Genomic DNA, 21175 nt, shown 5'->3' on the forward strand with positions numbered 1-21175 from the left:
CATGCCCAGCTTTTTCATGTGGTTTCTAGGGATTCAACTCAGAACCTCATGGTGGCAGGGCCAGCCTTTTACTGCCTAAGCTGTCTCCTTAGACTGCAGACTCAGCTTTAGAAACACATCTTTTAAAACAGTTATTTTGTGTGTCTGCCACACTGTGCAATGTTGAGGTCAGGGGACAACAACTCAGAGGAGCCCATTCTCTCCACCATGTGATTCTGAAACTGTCAGATTATTAGGGTTGGTAGCCGGTGCAGGTGTCTTAACCCACTGAGCCATCTCATCGGCTCCCGTCTCGGCCCCCTTTCTCCCTCATTGCTTTTGCATCAGTGGGGATATATCCTTCTAAATGCCATTCCCTCTTTTTGTAGGGATATAAATGGATGGCTTCATAGTGGCTACAGCCAGATTTCAAAAGTGAAAGTGAATTTCAAAGCATTTTATTGCTATTAATCCCTTTTGCTCCCTTCTAAACTCTGAGAGGTGGACAGGGAGAGAGTGGCCGTGCCGGCTCTTTGCAGATGGGAAACTGAGGTGTATAGGTGATGTAGGGGACACAGGACCTTGTGGGACTTGTCCTTATGTTCTCTTCTCACAGACGTGATTTGGTTAATTTTATTAAAATTGGGGTTCAGGGAGCCTTCTGGTCTTTTTGCCTTGTGAATAGTTGCTGTACCAGGTTGGTTCCTTTCCTTTAGTGCAGATATACTTGCCATAAAGAAGCAACACAAAAACCCCTGGGTGATGGTGGCACACACCTTAAAACTCCAGCATTTGGGAGACAGAGGCAGGAACATCTCTGTGAATTCAAGGCCAGCCTGGTCTACGGAGTGAGTTCCAGGATAAGCAGGGCTACACAGAGAGACCTTACGCTGATAAACAAAAACATAAATTTAGTCAGGTTTTATTATGGTATCATCTATAATCCCAAAATTCAGGAGGCAACAGCTAGCCTAGATACACTGGAAGACTTTACCTTGCCCCAACTACCCCCTTTCATAAAAGACAATGAAAAGTAAATCTAAAGTTTTGTACTCACATTTATTAATGTCTAAGACGTGTCTTTTATGGGGAAAAGTCTAGAACTGGAATCTAGCCAACTTCTACCATGGCTCATTTGGATATCTGTCTTTGATCAGAATGGTTGAGGTCAATATTCACCCTTTACAAGTTACCGGCCTGTTTGTAACTTGTTCAAGTTAACCTTGCAGGTAGAATCCTTTAACAGACAGCTGTATTACCGTCATGTAGCACACAGAGTTGTGATTAGAGAGGGGATCCACATCTAACCATCCTAGAGCTGTGTGGCCCAGGGATTGATTTCAGAACCCCAAGATGCTCAGCAAACACATGGCCACACTCTCAGTCCTACTATTTCCCTTTTCATCTTTGAGTCAGGGTCTCTTATCCCAGGCTAGCTCTGAACCCACAACGTAGTGGAGAATGGCTTGAAGTCTGGAACCTCCTGCTTCCACCTCTCATGTGCTCCCAGTGGATGTGGTACTGGGATGGAACCTGGGAATGTGTGAGTTCTTGGCAAGCACTCTACCAACTGCCTCCTTCCAAACCTCTGTAGCTATTTTTTTTTCTTTTAAACAGAAATACATTTACTGATTCCGTGTGTGTATGTGTGTGCACACGTGTGCATGTGGCATCTGTGGGTGTGGTCTGACACATGGTTCAGGTGTGAGATCAGAGCACAGTTTGGAGGCATTAGTTCTTGCTCTCTCCATGTGGGTCCTGGCACGGAACTTGGGTGGCAGCCTTGTCAGCAGAAGTCTACATCCATTGCACCGTCTCGCTGTTCTGCTGGTACTGCTTAATCTACCACCTTTGCAATCCCCTCCTATCCACATGTCATTGTATGTCATCGAGGTCCGCTGTGCTTTTTGAATAATCTTTGCAACTTTGTAATATGTATTATTTTAACTTTTAATAATTTCTCCTTTGAGTCGATACAGCAAGATACAGAACTTTCTTTTAAAAAGTTTTTAAAAATTATTTTATTGGATATTCTCTGTATTTACATTTCAGATGTTATTCCCTCTCCTTCCTCCCATCGCCCCTCCCCCTCCACTTGTTTCCATGAAGGTGTTCCCTCGACAAAGCAGCCTCTTCACCTCAGTGCCTTCACTGGAAATTTTTAAAATTTTATATGCATGTTTGAGTGTGTGTTTGGGTGTATAGGTGTGTGGGGGTGTATACACACACTGAAGTGTATGTATGCAGACCAGAAGAATATATTGTAATTGGTTCTTTCCTTTCACCTTGTGGGTCTTGGAATTAAACTCAGGTCAGCCAACTTGGTGGCAAGCACCTTTACCCACTAGGCCATCAAAGAGGCCTTCCTGTTTTTATTTTTTTATTTTTTTTGTTGCCAGTCGTATTTCCAAAGTCACAGGAAGAGTGTTCAGCTCTTGCTCTGTGAGACAGATCAGGGTTTGTCCACATCAGAATGTGACCTCAAAACATTTCTGAGGCCTGCCTTCAAGTATTTCTTTAAACAGTTGTACACTAGGGTCAAGCTTAAACTATTTGCTCATTAGAATGGCTGTGGGTGGGACCAGGGTTTCTGTTTTTTCAAACACATTCCCCAAGTGCTTCTGAGGCCACTGAAGTTTGAGAGCAGCCCCTGGAGACTACCTTCTGGGTAATTTTCTTTAAAGACTGTTTCTTTCCTGTGGGTTAAGGCTGAGTTTGTTATGAACGGCTGCTCAGACATGCTACACAGAGGCCTGTTGTGTATCGAGAATAATTGTGTAGCAGGTCTTTCCCAGTGAAGAGTAGCTGGGCTCACTCTAGGAACAATAAGCCAGTCTTTGAAAGAGAAGTTGAATTTCATTCAAACAGCTTCTTCTCGGAAGTCTCCTTGTGGCGCTGGAGCTGCTTCATTTAAGGTTTTGTTCAGTTTTGTTTTGAGACAGTGTCTCATGTAGCTGAACTGCCCCTAACTTCCTATGTGTATCTCTACTCAGATTTTTGCAGCATTGGGGATTGAACCCTAGGCTTCTTGTGTATGCTAGGTTTGGTTTTTACCAACTGAGCTACATCCCCAGCTTAGACTTGAACTTGTAATAGCCCTGCCTCTACCCTCCCGAGTGCTGGGATTGTGTTGTGTGCTGCCACGTGGGATTTATTCACTGTTGGGATCAAATCCAAGGCCTTACTGACTGAGCCATATCTCCAGTCCTTATAGTTTTGTTAAGTCATGGAGCTCTGACCCAAGCCTTTTTTTTGGGCAGTATACGGATGTACTGTGTTGTTACAGTTTATAGCTGTCATAGATTAAATGCTGAACCCCGCTAAGCACCAGTCTTTGTTAAAAATAGACTTATAAAATTATACTAAATTTTAGGACAGCATTTAGAAGCCAGTGTGTGTGTTTGAGTGTGTGTTTGGGTGTATAGGTGTGTGGGGGTGTATACACACACCGAAGTGTATGTATGCAGACCAGAAGAATATATTGTAATTGGTTCTTTCCTTTCACCTTGTGGGTCTTATCCTTATCCCACTTGAGACAGGGTTTCTCTTTGCGGTCTAGGCTGGCCTCGAACTCACCAAGATCTGCCTGCCTCTGTCTCCTGAGTGTTGGGATAAAAGGTGACCACACACTCTGCTGTTTTCCTTTTGTAATGAAAGAAAGCTGAGGCTTGGCTTTCAGATGCTTGGCTGTCCTTTCCTTTCTCCTTCCTCCCGTTTCCTTCCTGCTTCTTCTCTACGGCTGTTTTCCCCACCCTACCTTCTTCTCTCTTCCCTTTGCTTCTCATTTTATTTTTTGTTTTTTATTTTTGTTATTTTATTTTATTTATTTCATGTAGGTGAGTACACTGTTGTTGTCTTCAGGGCATTGGATCCCATTACAGATGGTTGTGAGTCACCATGTGGTTGCTGGGAATTGAACTGAGGACCTCTAGAAGGGAAGTCATTGTTCTTAACCACTGAGCCATCTCTCCAGCCCTGCTTCTTTCTCACTTTCATTTGTGTTTGGGTGTGGATCTGGGAGAGCAATAGGGATTTGCAGAAGAGTCTTGTCCGCTGGTTCTGCTGTTTTCAATCTCACCAGCATGGTGAGGTTCCATTTTCTTCACAGCCTCACCTACCCTATTTTCTGTCATTAGAAAATTATGACTTCTATTTGTAGTATGTGTGCAGTGACAGCTCATTGTGGTTTTGATCTGGGTTTCCCCAGTGACTAAAGTACAGAGAACCTTTCCACGTGTTTCCATCTGAATACCGTTGGAGGAATGTCAGTTCAAGTCCTTTGCCCATTTTAAAGTTAGATTGTGTTTGTGTTTAATTTTAGAAGTTTCTTATTTTTAAAAAACATTTACTTATTTATTTGGTGTGTGTACACTCAAGCATGTACATGCTATGCTGCACACGTGGTGGTAGAAGGTAGCTTGTGTGAGGGAGCAGGTTGTCTCCTTCATCATGTGGGTTCTGGGTACTGAACTCAAGGAGTCAGGTTTGGTGGCAAGTCCTTTACCCACTGAGCCCTCTCATTGCACCAGAAATTTGTTTCATTTTTTAAAACATTTTTTAACAATTTAAAAATTTATATAATAAAGTTTCTTATGAGATATATGATCTGCAGATTATTTTCTCTCATTTTGTAGGCTTTCTTTTTTAAAACTATTAATTAATTAATTCTTTGTCTTTTGCCTATGTATTTGCTTGGGCACCACCGGTGTGCCTGAGGAAGGAAGGAGGTCGGAGGAAGGTGTTAGATGCCCTGGAACTGGAATTCTGCAGAGCAGCTGAGCTCTTACCCACCAAGGCATTGTACAGCCCCTGGGATGTCTGTGACACAGAGCTTTCAGATTTCTAACTTGTTTGTGTTAATCTTTGTTAATGACTGTCATGTCTAAAAGCTCACTACCAAACTCAGGATAATGGAGACCTACCCATATTTTCTTCTTAGATTTTAAAGTTTCAGATTTTCTTCTTCCTTCCCTTCCATTACTCCTAAAGTCTGAGCTCTTGTGCTCAGCTCCTTAACTAATTTGAGTTGCTTTTTGTATACAGCATGATGTAGCAGATCCATGATGATGATTCTTCATGTGGGTAACCAGTCATCCCAGCAACATTTGCAGAACACTAACTGGTTTGAACTTTAAAGTTCTTGTGTGTGCTTTCTCTAAGAAACATTTATATTTTGCTTTGGACTTTTATTTTGTTGCCTCTTTTTTTGTTTGTTTTGTTTATTATTTGTTTTTTGTTTTCTGAGACAGGGTTTTTCTGTGTAGCCCTGGCTGTCCTGGAACTAGCTCTGTAGACCAGACTGGCCTCGAACTTGGAGATCTGCCTGCCTTTGTTTCCCAAGTGCTGGGACTAAAGGCATGTGTCACCGCACTTTTCTTCTTCAAGATTTTTAACTGCTCCTATTAAGTCATACTCTGAAATGTGGGAATCAATGGTAGGTCTTAGGAATTTGTTTAAATGACCCACTATTTAAGTAAACTTGTTAGATAGTATACTAGGGAGTACATTTCATTTCTGTCTGAAAAAAGTTCTTATGTAAGGTTTGGGTGGGTAGTAGTTACCTTCCTTGTAGCTATGACAAAATACCTATCAAGAAGCACTCAAAGGAGGAAGTGTGTATATCAACCTACAGTCCACTAGGGAGCGGAAGGCATGGCCGCCAGGGCAGGAGGCAGGTGGATGCATGGTGCACGTCTGCTGTTAGGAAGTAGATAAAAGCCCCTGCCCCTTGTTTTTTATCCCCCACCTTTTAATTGGACTTCTTATTGCATTTTTAGCTGTTTTAGTTTGTGTGCTGGGGTGGGGTCAAAGCTTCAGCGCTCCAGTCAGAGCACACTGTGGAGGACAGAGGACAGCTTTCAGACTCAGGGCTCTCCTTCTACCATGTGGTCCTAGGAGAGGAACTCAGGGAGTCAGGCTTGCTGGCAGGCACTTTTACTTTCTGAGGCATCTCTCAGATCACTTCTCCTTTATCCAGCCAATGGGATGGTGCTGACCATAGTCAGGGTCAAGACCTTCCCACAGCAGTTCCCCAGAGATGTTCCCTGAGATTTGTTTCCTATGATTCTAGGTCCTAGGAAACGACTAGATCGTAAATATTAGTGATCACAAGGTGATGTATGGTGGTATGTCTCTAGTCTTGCACTCAGGTCAGCTTGGGCACATAGTGAGACCCTATGTCCGACATTAAAATAGAAATTCCAGTGACTGCATCCTGAGTTCACTTGGGTTTAGGGTGATTCTTCATTTGAGCTTTCACCATTTTCTACCCTAACAGTTTTTCATTTTTAATAAATACTTAGTTTCAAAATTATTTAATTATTTTCCTTTTTTTTTTTTTTTTTTTTTTTTTTTTACAATGAAGTCTGTGTTTTTCTAGCAAAATGGAGTAAACAGCATCAGCAAATTGTTTTGTCTAGAAATTCTAGAAATTCCAAAGCTGAGCTGGGGAAAGAAGTGTCTGCTCCCTCCGTCTGGGCCGGAGATCGTGTTTCCCTTACTGTGCTCCTTAGTGCTCACTGGTGTCTAGTGCTACTCATCCTGGTGACAAGACTTCCCTTGGGAGCCCTTTTTGGATCCTACAGTCCAGATGTGGTGAAGAGGCCCAGTCTACAGTCTGACCTTGATGTGTTGTTTCCCAGTATGTTTTACTCCAGGTCAGGGTTTCTTAGCTGCTGGGTAGGGAAAGACCTTTGTCACCCACTTCTCTTACATCCCTAGTTCAAGCACCAGGCCAGAGAGCACAACAAACACAGCTTCCGAGGGACAGTCAACAAAGTGACTCATCACCTGCTTAAACTCTGGTCTGTGAAGTGCAGTGTTAGATCTCCAGAGTTCTCTGTCTCACGCACACAAGTGTGAAAAGCTAGGTGTGGTGGCCCACGTGTGTAATCCCAGGGCTGGGGAGGTAAACAAGTAGATTCCCAGAGCTTGCTGGCCAGCTTGTCTAGCCTATTCGGGAGTTCGAAGCCAATAAGAGATCCTACCTCAAAAATAGATTAAAGACAGATGGATGATAACCAAGAGACAGACAGTTGAATAGGACTGGTGAGAAAGTTCCATGGGTGAAGGCGCTTGCCACAAATTCTGATTACTTTAGTTTAGTTCCCTGGGTTTGGAGAAGAGAAACAATCTCCCAAAAGTTGTCCTTCGATCTCTAGAGACCCTTTATGTCGAGCACACACACAATAAAGGGTGATGCTCAAGATTGCCCTGGCTTCCACACCATGTTTATCTGTGCATGCGCACAGATAACTCCCCACTCCCATGAGCTTAAGCCTCTAGTGGGAATGCTGCAGAGAGTAGCAGGGGCTTTCTGTTTTCCACCTGTCTTAGAGACAAGTCGGGCCGCCTTTATCTGAATTGAATCTGAAGGTCTCTAGCTGTATCTTCATGTTTGTCTCTTGCCCATTCAGGAAGTAGTGAGGTTTTATTGTCATTGCTTTCCTATTACACCTCAGGCATGAATTTCCATTTGAGGGGACAGCCCTCTAAGGAGAAGCGTGCCTCTCAGTGTGCTGGGTCTTCGGGCTCGAGGTGCTCTGTGTGTTGCTTGGCTGATGAGTGTGGCTCGTGTCCTGAACCCTTGTCTAAAGTAAACACAGTGGAAAAGCTTTTCATTCCGTGATTCGATTTTTTTTTCAGAGCTAGGAGTAGATTTTGTAGCTCACCAAAGCATTTGTTTGGATATAGTAGTGATATTTTGCTAAATTGTGTAGTAATGGTTGTATAGAAAAATCAGGGGAGAATGACTCTAGAATCTCTGTAATTACTGGTCGAGACATCTTTCAAGGTAGGGTGAGGCTAGAATCGATGTAGAAATAGTTTGTTAATGAGAGCCTCTAAACAGCTTTTGATTAAAAACTGCTGCCATTAAGAATTATTCTAAGGGTCTGTTGAAATGCCTCAGTGGTTAAGTATACTGGCTGCTATTCCATAAATCCTGAGTTCAATTCCCAGAAACCACATGTACTCATGACCATCTATAAAGGGATCGGGTGCCCTTTCCTGGCACATGCAGACAGCATGCCTACATTTAAAAAACATAAATAGCCTGGCATGGAGGTGCATGCCTTTAATCTCTGCGTTCGGAGGCAAAGGCAGGCAGATGTCTAAGAGTTCGAGACGTGCCTGATGTACAAAGGAAGCCCCTGGACAGCCAGGGCTGTTAAGACAGAGAGACCCTGTCTTGAGAAGAGAGTGAGAGGACCACAGAGTTATCTTGGGTTGGGAGGCTGGGGCTGTACCTCAGTAAATAGAGTACTTGCCTGCCATTCACAAAGCCCTGCATTCTCTCCACAGTTCCCATAGGACATGATGGCACATGCCTGTTACCCCTGCACTTGGGAAGTCGAGGCAGGAACATAGCGTTCAGACCAACCTGAGACCCTGTCTCAAAATACTACCACCAGCACCAATCCCCAGGTATCCTAGGTGATTAGTAGAGACCATAGAGTTTGTCAAGTCTTCATTCAACAAACATTCTTACTTTTCAAGGAGAGAGAGAAAGGCTGTCAGCCGTTCTCACAAAGATCTGTGTCTAAGGAAAGACAGACACAAGATGGTGGACTGTGAGCTGGAGTGCTGCTGTGGGGTAATGGGAGAGGGGAGTGCTCTAACTGCTTGTGAATGTGTTGAAAACTTAACCCCCAAATTCACATTGATGGCATTTGGGAGTGGAGCCTTTGGAAGTCATCACAATTTGATTCTGGGTTCCCCCAGTGGCATTGGTGGCTTTGCTTGAGAAGGAAGAGGGACTCAGCGAGTGTGTTTGCTCCAGTGCTCTCTTTCATACTGTGATGGGGCACGAAAGCCCTCTCCACAGGCCAGTGCCATGCTGTTCTTAGACTCAGAGTCCCCAGAACTATAATCCAAATAAACTATTTGTTGTAAATTATCCAGCCTGAGGTATTTTGTTTTAGCCACAGAAAACAAAGACGGGTTCCTAATCTGTGGCTAAGGGAGGAAGAGCTGCATTTGTTTGGCTCTGACTCTACCCATCTGTCTTTTATCTATCTCTTAATCTCTCACTCAACCTCTCTGTTTTGACCAGACGTGTGTGAGATCCTGAACCAGGTACAAACTCTTTTGTTGAGAACTCCAGGGCCCATTTTCTGTCTTACATCCATGAAGAGCTTTGTTGGGGGTGGGGGTGGGGTTGTGCCCTTGAAACAAGGAATCTGAGTCCTGGTAATTATCCATGCCATTTTCTATTTTTGTAAAGTTGCTGTAGATACAAGAATCCCAAAGCACCTTTGCTGAGAAAAGCTGCTTGAAACCAATTTTTTGGGGAGTTGTAGATCTTCACAAAATTAAGACTTCTATTTTCAGATTCTTACTTGAATCAATGAATTGGTTTTTGGAATTTTTGGGGAGGGATGGAACATGTCATTTTGGAAAACTTTAGCTATTGTAGTCACTTCGGGATCGTGATTTCACCTTTGGCATTGTGTATTTTTTTTATTGTAGGTATAATACATTGGTTATTTACATCAAAACAGATGCCCTTTTTATTATAAGTGGGTGGACATGTAAATGTGCTTTTGTGCCATGGCACACGTATGAAGGTCAGAGGACAACTTTTGGGAGTCATTTCTCTCCAATCACATGGGTCCAAGGGATTGAACTCAGGGTGTCAGGCTTGCACAGGAAGTGCTTCCTCCCTCGAGTCATTTCCTCTTCCTCTAATGAATGAACCGAAGTCTGTAAGACATTTGTCCAATCACTTAATGACTTGGAAGTTGCTGATTCAGATGTGAAGTGACCGTTTTCTCATTTGTTTGATTATTACAGTGCTGAGGATTAAACCTCAGATCTCACATGTGCTGGGCACATGCTTTGTTACAGAGTCACAACCCAAACCTGCCATGTTTAATTAATTTTGAAGCAGAGTAGAGTCTTACTTTGTATCTTTGGCTGGCCTGCAGTTTGCTACAGATACCAGGCTGGCCTTGAACTTAGAGATTCCCTCGCCGCTGCCTCTGGAGTGCTGGGATTAGAAGCATGTGTGAACTGTGCCTGGTTGCCATTGCTTATTTTAAACTGTTGAGATGGCAAGCAGCTTGAGAAGTGCCGTGTCACCTGTTGGGAGTGTCACTCCTTTCTTCAGCAGCAGCAGAGAGCTCCCCCTGCACTACACCCCAGCCTTCCAGACCTTCTGTCTTCATGTCAAATACTCAGACCTTAATAGGCTCTCTTTTTGTCAACTGGGTGTAGCTCACCTCCCTGGGGACATTTGGGACTTTGTGTCAGCTGTTACACTATCAGGTGACATATCAAATGCTCTCCCCTTCCCTTACTTACCCAGTTCAGATACATCTGGGAAAGCCTTTCAAGCTGGCTGGCATATATGCTTCTTGCTGTGTGGACTTGGGGTAGATTTTGCTCCAAGGAATGAACTATTCACATGGTGCTAGGAACTGAACCTATATGGTACAAAGATCCTAATAAATGTGTCTGCACCCATACGTATGGCGCCTCTGTGTATAAAATTACATTATTTTTTTAACCTAAATTTTGATGTCATACTGTTCTTTTTAAAAAATAATTTATTTTTATTTTATGTACATTGGTGTTTTTTTTTTTTTTTTTTCTGTATGTAACTCTGTGTGAGGGTATTGGATCCCCTGGAACAGGAGTTGCACACAGTTGTGAGCTGCCATGTATGTGCTGGGAATCTGACTCAGGTTCTCTGGAAGAACAGCCAGCGCTCTTAAATGCTGACCCATCTCTCCAACTCCTAGAATGATATTATTATCATAATTATAAAAAGCAGGAAATAAGATAGACTTAGATAATTGCCACATTTTTCCCCTGAGCTGATGTAGATGCATACAAACTTAAAAGTGTTAAATAAAGCAACATAGCTGTAGAATGCTCCAGTATGTAACAAGGACATATGAGCCTTCTGTAGGATCGACCGTATGTTATATCATAAAACAAGTCCCAATACATTTAAAAGGATGGGAGTCCCACAAAGAGTTCTCTGACCACAGTAGAATGAAATTAAATATCAATAGGAGAATAGAATTTGAAAACATTGCAAATATGTTCAATTTAAAGTGTGCACTCTGTAGCCAGCCATGGCTGAAAGAGAAGCTGGTAAGGAGCAAACTTGCTTGAGGTCATTGAAAATGGAACCTCCTCACAGTACTGTTTACAGCACTGTGACCTGAGGGCACAATGGCAGGTGAGCAAAACCTGGCTCCCACCTGTTGAGGAAGAACTTTTGAATCCTAGCAGTGCTCCGTCCAGAGAACCCAGACAAACCCAAACACCCCCTAAATTAGACATTCTGGGCAGAAGCCTGCTCAGGGACAAATGCAGGTTCTTAAGGTCTTGCTGAAGAGCAGTTGATGGTTAGTGGTGGGAGAGAGGGAACTAATTTCTTAGTGCTGCAGCCCCTTCTAAGTTGACTAAGTTCCAGGTCAGGAAGCAACTGCGATTAAGCTCAGTGGGGTATCTAGTTTCAGCCATCAACTTACTGATATTTAAATTTCTTTTCTTTTTAAATTTTTAAAAAGTTGTTTTTTTGTGGGCTGGAGAGATGGTTTAGCGGTTAAGAGCTCTAACTGCTCTTCCAGAAGTCCTGAGTACAATTCCCAGCAACCACATGGTAGCTCACAACCATCTGCAGTGGGATTCGATGCCCTCTTCTGGTATGCAGGTGTGTATGCAGATATAGGGCTTGTCTACATAAAAAGCTTTATGTGTATGAATGTTTTGCATGAATGTACGTGTACTATGCACATTCCTAGTTCTCCTGATCCTGGAGTTACAGATGGGTGTGAGCCACTGTGTGGATAGATGATGGGAATTGAATAAAGGTTCTCTGCAAGAGCAACGTGCTCTAAACCCCTGGAACATCTCTCCAACCCTAGTTTGTTTTTTAAAAACCCAATTGTTATATGCAGTTATCTTCTCTAACGTGGGTTTGGTGCCTTTTGCTTAGAATCCTATGGCTATATTTGCCATATTATTTTATGGTTTATTTCTGGGTCCTTTAGACTTTTCCCATTGCCCTACCTGTGAACTGTATGCTGATACTGTGCTGTTTCTGTTGATGTGAATGACGTGAATTGGAATCTGTTGTGTTGGATATATACAGGTTCTGCAACTTGTTACTAGATTTCATCTACTTGCAATAGTATTTTCTATCCTTTTCTTTCCCATTGCTGACAAGGTGAGTTTCTTGCAGGCAGAAATGTGTTGGGTTATTTTATCCTGCCGCACCCTAGCTAGAAGCTCAGTTTATTTATTTATCACATGGAGCCAGAACAGAGAGGCGGGGTTATTGCTTGCGTCTGAAAAAGGAGGTGGGGTTTTCAGTGTGTACAGCTGGATCTAGGGGACAGGTGCACTAAGCTGGATAGTCACTGCCTCTGTAGAGAGCACTCTTAGACCATAAACATCTAGTGGGGAGGAAGCTGTGGTAGACCTTTTCTGCACACTATCAACACTCACATTTGCAATTATGAGGAAGGCTTTGCCATCTATCTGAGCCTAAGGCTGTGCCCATGATCACTCAACATCACAGGTCAGGACTTCACACACTGAAGGGCTCCTTTGCTCAGCACAAATTATATATTTACCAAATCTATTTTGCAAGTGTATGTGTGTGTTTTAAGTCACAATTTTGGTAGGTAAGTCCAGGCTGGTCTTGAGCTCAGGATCCTCCTGCCTTAGACTCCTCACCTGTCATTTATGCACCTTGTCTGGATTTTAAGTTTTTTGGTTTGTGTGTTCTTTTTTTTTTTTTTTTTTTTGTTGTTTGTTTGTTTGTTTTTTGAGATAGGGTTTCTTAGTAGCCTTGGCTTTCTGGCTTTCACTCTGTAGACCAGGCTGGCCCTGAACTCTAGGTTATCCTGCCTCTGTCTCCCAAGTGCTGGGATTAAAGGTGTGTTCCACCACTACCTGGCTGGCTTAAGTATTTAAGCTGGGAAGGGACCTCTGTTTGGGGCTATGCCCGTCCTTGTCCTTCTGTTGCTCCCTGTGGGGCTATGAGGAAAACTTTTCTACTGGTAAGAGTTTTCTCTTGACTGAGTTTATAATATTTGATTCTTTCCTGTTTTCCTTTGCTTGCCAACTGTTCTCTTGACATTTATTCTTTCTCGTGCTTTCATGCTTGTGTTTATCTTTCATTCTTCTGGGTATAGGGTTTCTTTAAGTATATTTGACAAACCTGGTTTATTGTCATGAATTCCTTTAGTTTGCTTATCTTAAAAAGCCTTTTCTTTAACTTGAGTTTTGAGGAATTATTTTGCTGATATAGTGATAGAGGCTGGCAATTATTTATTTATTTTTTTTGAAAATCATTGCTCTATTGTCCTTCTGACCTTTAGAGTTCCTGTTGATCACTGCCAGCAGTCTAACCTGGGCTAGGGATATAAGTGGCGGAATGCCTCTTGTCAGCATGTATTGGATCCTTGGCTTGGTCACTGGCACTAGGGCAGGAGTTGGGGATAACAGAATAACCTAACCTCTACCTTAGTAAACCAATAACACATCTAAGCTTAAAACAGAAGGAAATGACAGAGACTAGATTGGAAATAAATAAATAGAAAAAAAAAGTCGCCAGAGCAAAAATTGGTCATTTGCAAAGGTAACAACATTTGTTAAACCTTGAATTAGGCTGATCAAGAAAAGGTATAAGGCACACCAGCAATGGAAAGACATAATTACTGACTTTACTGGGGCTGGAGTAGATTACAGAAAATATTAGAAACAATTATATGCTAACAAATTAGAAAACCCAAATGAAATATAGGCATTCTAGAAAAGTACTGAAAGTGATTTAAAGCCCAGACCCAGAAGACTTTTTATTTGGTGATTTTTGTTTTATGAAGAATTTTGAAGCTGGTCTTTGCTACTTTTGTGGGTTCTTCCTTTTCCTAGCCTTTATTACTCCCACCCTGTTTCATCCCTTATTACTACCTAGGAGAGAAAGAAGAATAAGGGGGGGGGCATTTCTGACCTGATTTCTTTTTCTTTGTTTCTTCTTTGAGCATGGCTCCTGTCTTAGTTAGGCTTTCCATTGCTGTGAAGAGACACCATGATCAAGACAACTCTTAAAAAGAACATTTAATTGGGGCTGGCTTACAGGTTCTGAGGCTCAGTCCATTAGCATCATGGTGGGGAACATGGCAGTGTCCAGCAGGAGCTGAGAGTTCTATATCTTGTTCTGAAGGCAAACAAACAGAAGATTGTCTCCCACATGGCTTGGAGCAGAGTCTCAAAGCCCACCTCCACAGTGACACACTACTCCAACAAGGCCACACCTCCTAATAGAGCCTACCGTGGGCCATACACATTCAAACCATCACAACTACCAACAAATCAAAACTAACTTCACCCATTGGGGCCCTAGCATTTCTATGCCCTGTGAAAAGTTCCCAGAATTCCAAATGCCATACAACTGTAGAAACTATCTGCAGCTAACATAACTGCACCTCTGCTAGAGCCCAAGGCAAAGCATGGTCAACTGCAGTGGACAGTGAAGCAGCCCCATATCCCCACATTTTCTTATAATATTTCTAGGCTTTTAAAAAATTATTTATTATATATATATGAGTACACTGTGACTGTTTTTAGACACACCAGAAGAAGGTATCAGATCCCATTACAGATGGTTGTGAGCCACCATGTGGTTGCTGGGAATTGAACTCAGGACCTCTGGAAGAGCAATGGCTCTTAACTGCTGAGCCATTTCTCCAGCCTTATTTCTGGGCTTTTAAAGAAACCAGAATTCCAGAATTTTCACTATAGAATTTGCATACAGACTCTCACTAAGGAGGAGCAGGCTCCATTCATCCTCTGAGGACATTATTTATCAGGTTCCAAAACCACAGAGAAATAACAAGAAACAAAACGACAATATCTCTTACAAATTTAGAAGCAACTCCTCAAGGAAAATACTAGGAAACTAAATGTAGAGATGTAGAAATTTATTTATTATTTTATTTATATGAGAACACTGTAGCTGTCTTCAGACACACTAGAAGAGGGCATCAGATTTCATTACAGATGGTTGTGAGCCACCATCTGATTGCTGGGAATTGAACTTAGGACCTGTGGAAAAGCAGTCATTGCTCTTAACTGCTGAGCCATCTCTCCAGCCTGATGTAGTAATTTTTTTTTCTTTTATTGGAAAATTTCTGCATTTACATTTCAGACGTTATCCCTTTCCTACAATCCCAACTCCCCTCCCGTCCCATTGCCTCCATGAAGGTGCTCCCTCTCCCAACCACCCTAGTAATTCTTAATATAACATTTTATTAATCCCTTGAGAATTTCATACAGTGTTTTGATCATTTTAGCCTCTATTCTCCTCCCTAACTCCTCCGAGGCTCATTCCCAGCTTCCTACCACTCCAGCCACTACCTACCATTGGTCACACCTTTAAGACGCTCTCCCTCCCTGAGAAGCAGTCAGTTGTCTGAGGTTCCTCAGTTAGGGAAAGAGGCATGTGGACACTCTCCCCCGTGCTAGAACATTGTGCATATCTTGCACAAGAACTGCAGCTGCCATGAGCTAAAGACACTGGTTTGCTCTTGTCCTCTCCAACATGTGGTTCTTAGTCTCGCCTTCTCCTCTGAGACATTAGCCTCTTTGTGGTTGGGCACAAAGACTTAAGTCTCTGCACTCTGATGTTATAAGTTCCCCAGGCATGTGCTAGAAAGATTGTATACTATGAGAAAGTGGATAATGCAAGCTTGGTTTAATATGTGAACAAACTATGTCCTATCAATAAAGTAAGAAACAGAATGGATGAGTTCATCTCAGTAGTTACAAGAAGACATTGTGATAAAATTTAGTGATCTCTCGTGATTAAAAAAAAAAATCAAAGTATTAGGAATAAAGCACTACTTCTGTGATGTAATGAAGGCCGTCTGTGAAAACCCCTTAGTGATGAACATGGTCTCGTATAGGCAACCAGGAGAGAAAAAGGAGGACAAAGTACACTTATTGGAAAGGAAGAAAGTTAAAAACTCTGTTTTTGCAGATGACATGGTTGTGTGTATTGAATATCCCAAGTAACCCATTCTAAGGTAGTAGAACTAATGAAGACAAAGACTTCAGGCTGCAGGGTCAGTTGTCAGTACACAGGATCAATTCCTCTGTGCTGCAAAGCAAATGTGAATGAAGCTAAGAAAGCAAGACTTTTAAGAATAACACCAAAGACAAGAGACAACTAGGGATAAACATGAGAAGTGTAACATTTACCTTTGAAATTATAAGTATCACTTAGGAAATGAAAGATCCTAAAAAACTTGGTCTTGTATTGGGGTACAGTCCACATTGGTGTCCAGATACAGTACAGTCTCCTGTTGAGATCTTATATACCTGTGCTCACAAGCTGATGTGTTGATTTTAAAGTCAATGTTGAAATAAAGATGTGATGAAGAATGTGGTTAGAAGACTGTCTTAGCTTGGTACAAAGCTATAGTAATTGAAACCAGTTCCTGTAGACTGAAGGGTAGATACATAAATCAGTGGAACAAAGGAGAGTCCAGAAATAAATGCTAATACTTGTGGCCCATTGATTTTTTTTTTTTTTTAACAAGACAGTAAGAAGGACAATTTAGTGGAGGCAAGGAATAGTCTTTTCAATAAGTAATGGTGAGACGGTGGGGGTCCTTATGGGAAGGAATGTATTTGGATCCCTACAACACATATTATGCTCACACATACACATACATTAACTTTAAATTGCTCATAGGCCTAAATGCAAGATCTAAACTATAAAATTCTGTGAAGAAAACTTGTGTATAAATCTTTATGCCCTTGAATGGGGAGGACGGCAGCTTGTTTTTCCTTTTTACTGTATTGGAAATGAGCTGTTGTTTCTTCTTTCTTTCTTTCTTTCTTTCTCTCTCTCTCTCTCTCTCTCTCTCTCTCTCTCTCTCTCTCTCTCTTTCTTTCTTTCTTTCTTTCTTTTTTAGGTCAAACTCATTATCCTTTATTAAAGTCCACGTTACTATTACATGGTTTGATACTCAAAGGAAAATTTGTTCAACTAAAACATTCCCAGGCAACTGTTTCATTCAAGTAGCAATAGCAGTTAAGTCCTTGGGAAGCCCATCACTGGAGTTTACACTTTGTCAAGGCCCAGTTCCTCTGGAGTGGAGATTCCCAGTTCATTTAAAGTTGGTCTAAGTTCCTGGATGACATAGGGGTAGATCTCCTTATGAGGTCCTGCTTTGTCCTTAACAACCTCCAAGATGCGAACAGCACTAGCAAAATTATTTAACTGTCTACATGCCCGCAAAGCAGCATCAATGATTTTGGGCTCAGGAACCAGATCATAGCCAACAAGTGTATTCATCCCCTTACGCAGTTCCCAGGCATCAATGTCTGGCTTGTTGAAGTACGTCACCCAGCGAGCATCAAACTCTTCTGTCTCGAGTGACCCATGAGAATAGCAGTGAATAGAACAGACAGCGGCGGTGTGGCTGGGTACAGCAACAGAGGGCAGTGGCGAGGGCAAGCATGACGGCGACCGCAGCACACTGGTTGGGGCTGCAGAGAAGCTGGTGTGAGCTCGTGGGTGGCACAGCAGTTTGTGGGGACCCGAGCTGTTGTTTCTTAAGTGTAACACTAAAGTGAGGTGTAAATTGGGCTTCATACAATTTTAAAACTTTGTCAAATGACACCATCAAAAAAAAATTGAAAAGAGATCGGACAGATAAGGAAAAAAATGTAATTCTTATATGTGATAGAGGAGATTTATCCAGAATATTTTTGAAAGTTCATCAGTAAAAGGATATGTGACCCAAGGCCCAGTGTGGTGACGTGTCTTTAATATTAACATTTGGGAGGAAGAGGCAGGCAGATTTCTGTGAGTTCCAGGCCTGCCAGCCTGGTCTACAGAACATTCCAGGCTAGGCAGGACACTTTAAGGAACAAAGCCCAATTGAAAATGAGCAAAAAGATTTGATTAAATGTTTCTCCAGAAATAGTGCCTAGGGCTGGAAAGAGATGGCTCAGCTAGAAAAGCAGTGGCTGCTCTTCAAGAGGTCCTGAGTTCAAATCTCAGCAACCACATGGTGGCTCATAACCATCTGTAATGAGATCTGATGCCCTTTTCTGGTGTGTCTGAAGACAGCGACAGTGTACTTATAAGAATAGTGCCTAAATGATCGGGCATGTCTGAAGACCTTGCCTTAATCCTTAGGATAAACCACCACCAAATCCCCTAGCCTTTTAAAATATTTTAATTATTTTATGTTTATGTGCATGTGTATGTGTTCATGCACTGCTGGTAGAGGCCAAAAGAGTGTGTTGGATCCCCTAGACCTGGAGTTTCAGGTGACTTTGGGCTGTCCAACATGGGTGCTAGGCGTCAAACTAGGGTCTTCTGGAATAGCAGAAAGTACTTTGGACTGGTAAGCTATTGCAGACACACTTGCTATCTTCTTTATAACAAGTCATATCCATGATAAGAACAATAAACTCAACCTTCTTAGTATCAGGAAAATATAAATTAAAGTCATGAAAAGATAGCACCGTGTACCTACAAGAATGGTGTTAAGTTAAAGGCAATATCCAGTGTTGATGAGTTGTTCAGGAATATTCATTGTGGGATTATTCATAATGGTCCCAAAGTAGAAACTGTTCAACTACAGAAACACTGTATGGCATATCTGTATAACAGAGTATCTTTAGCCAGACTGTGAGTGAAGAACTTACTGATGAATGTTACAATGTGAATAAACCTGGGAAACAGTGTGCTGTGTAAAATGCCATGCCCTGACGCCACACATTGTATGTCTCCATGTCTTCAGTGTTCAAAATAGCCAAACAGGGTGGGGTGTTCTTGTAGTCCTAGCTAAGCCAGGAAGACTGTGCGTGTGAGTCCAGTCTGGGCTATGCAGTAATGTCTAATAAAACCAAGAAGAAAAGTTAAAAAAAAAAAAAAAAGAAAACCTAAAACAAGGCATTGGCTGGGGACATAACCCAGTTGGCAGAGTGCTTACTTAGCATGCATAAAACCCTGGGTTGAGTCCCAGCACTGCATAAGGCAAGTTTATTGCATGTCTACATCCCATCACTTTAGAGGCAAAAGCAGGAAGACTAGAAGTTCAAGGGCATCCATGACTGCCTAGCTAGCTAGTTTGAGTCTAGCCTGGAATACCTGAGAGCCTGTCTCCAGTGAGTGAGTGAATGAATGAATTCAGTACAGTGCAGTACAGTAGAGTAAGTCGTGAAAGGCGATGGCGTGGGTTGCTAAAGGGTGAGGAGTAGCATTTGGAAGCATAGAAACGTTCTTATGTGAGACAGAGCTGAAGGGAGCACAGTTTGTGAGTTATTCTACAACTGCTGGATTTAGGACGTTAGTGACACGCGGTTATCCTGTTACCAAAGAGCCCTGTGTAGACGTCACTGAGTTGGTGGTCTGAGTTCGTGGTGTGAGAGCAAAGTTGTTACATGTGGCTCTGTGTTAGAGGCAGCAGAAGTCAAGTGTTCATAGGCTGAGTGGGTGATTCCTGTTCTCTAGAGGACCGAGTATGTGCGCCGCACCCTGTCTGTGGCGCTCCACGTCTCCCTAACAAGCTGGTTCTCTGCCAGGATCTCATCTCCATGGAGGCTCTGCTTTGGGAAGCTGTAACCTAAGTTGTTATTACCTTCTCCTATCCAGGGTTAAGTGCCTTCATTTTGTAACAAATTGCTACCATTGACGCTAATCCCTTTATATACATTTAAATATATTTTAAAAGAAGAAGAAAAGATCAGTTTTCAGTTGACCGTTGTTTTTGGAAAATTAAGGTTAATATTAAATAAACAGGATTTCATTTGAAAAATTTTCTATTTAATTAATATGGGAAATGGGTGCCAGTAAGATGCCTTAGTGGATAAAGGTGCTTACCTCCAAGAGTGCTGGTCTGTTTGATTCCAGATCAACATACTGGACAGAGCGAGCCCCTGCCCATTGTCCTGACCTCCACATAGTGTGTGTGCACTCTAAATGAAATATTAAAAGGAATACGTTACGTAGAAAGATAACTATTCAGTGGAAAAGAAAGCAGTTGTGATCTTATTCATTAGCTTATACTTCAGTATCTTATATTCTATTCTCTTTTAAACAATAGGCTTATCATATAACATAATTAAATATAATTTTATTTCCTGTGCTGTTTACATTTTTTTAGTCTATTTCTCGCTCTTTTAACTTTCTCAAGCATTTAGAAAAATTGTATATGGTAGGTTTAACTGCACAGCAGAGGGAGTCAGATGCCCTGGAACTGGATTTACAGAAGGTTGTGAACTGCTGTGTGGGTGCTGGGAACTGAACCCTGGTCCTTTCTAAGGGCATCAAATGCTCATAACCATTGACCCATCTCTCCAGCCCCTCATAAGTTTGTTTTTTCTTTTTTAGAATTACAACCCTTTTTGATATGGTTAACCCCCCTTTAAAGTAATGGACAGTCTAGCCTGTAGCACGTGGAAGCAGAGGGAACCGTGTTATGAACTCACCTCCCATATGGCTGTCTGTTAACATGCCTCTTGGAGGTTGAGAGAATTCTGAGAAGTAGAAAAAGAAGTGATTCTTCTTAAAAATTTTAATTTGTGTGGCGATAGGAACTGAACTTGGGTCCCCTGCAAGAGCACTGAGTACTCTAAACTGCTGAGCTATCTGTCAGCCCCCTAGACAACTGCTTTAAAGATGTGTCACTGCTAACTGTGTCACTAATGGAAGAATGACATGGGCCTTCTGAAGACTCAGGGGACATTACACTGTTGGTAGTGACCAGTAGAAGGGAGAGTGCTTATCCTGGAGCAGGTGACATTGTAGGTTAAAGATCTGAGGAGACAGAAAGGGGGAGTTGAGATCATCTCTGTGGGGGGTTGAAGCCATGGGGGAAACTAGAGGAGGGAGGGAGGGAGTTAGCTCACTGCAGTGCAGGTGTGTGAAGCTGGGCTGGGCGGCTTGGAGCTTAGTCTGACTGACTTGAGGTGCAGTACCCTCAGCCGAAGTGTTGCTGGGTCCCTAAGAATGTTTGAGCTTCTTCCTATGCAGTTTGTGGCTATTTGCCTGACTCCTTGTTCTGGGCACTGTGACCCTTGATTCAGCAGGCCTTGCTTTAGCAGTCAGTGTAGTTCAACACTTGTCTTCCCATGGACCTGTGTAATGTTCATGAGTGGTTGTTGGCCTGCAATGCATGGGCCTCGGGTGGGAGAAGAAAGAGAAGGCATGGGG

The 21175-nt window shown here is 42.3% G+C and overlaps 2 protein-coding genes across 23 annotated transcripts in view; one reads left to right on the top strand and one right to left on the bottom strand.

Annotated features, from left to right (window-relative positions):
- CLASP1 (cytoplasmic linker associated protein 1) overlaps nucleotides 1–21175 on the top strand; it is a 211566-nt gene that overhangs the window by 5311 nt on the left and 185080 nt on the right. The window lies entirely within an intron of this gene.
- LOC308421708 (cytochrome c oxidase subunit 5A, mitochondrial-like) lies at nucleotides 17069–17602 on the bottom strand (the record flags this gene model as incomplete). Its single annotated transcript, XM_080918138.1, has 1 exon — nucleotides 17069–17602. The coding sequence occupies one exon, from the start codon at nucleotides 17600–17602 to the stop codon at nucleotides 17069–17071; it is 534 nt and encodes a 177-aa protein (XP_080774264.1).

The sequence above is a fragment of the Micromys minutus genome, assembly GCF_963924665.1.
Source record: "Micromys minutus genome assembly, chromosome: 6".
Lineage (NCBI taxonomy): Eukaryota > Metazoa > Chordata > Mammalia > Rodentia > Muridae > Micromys > Micromys minutus.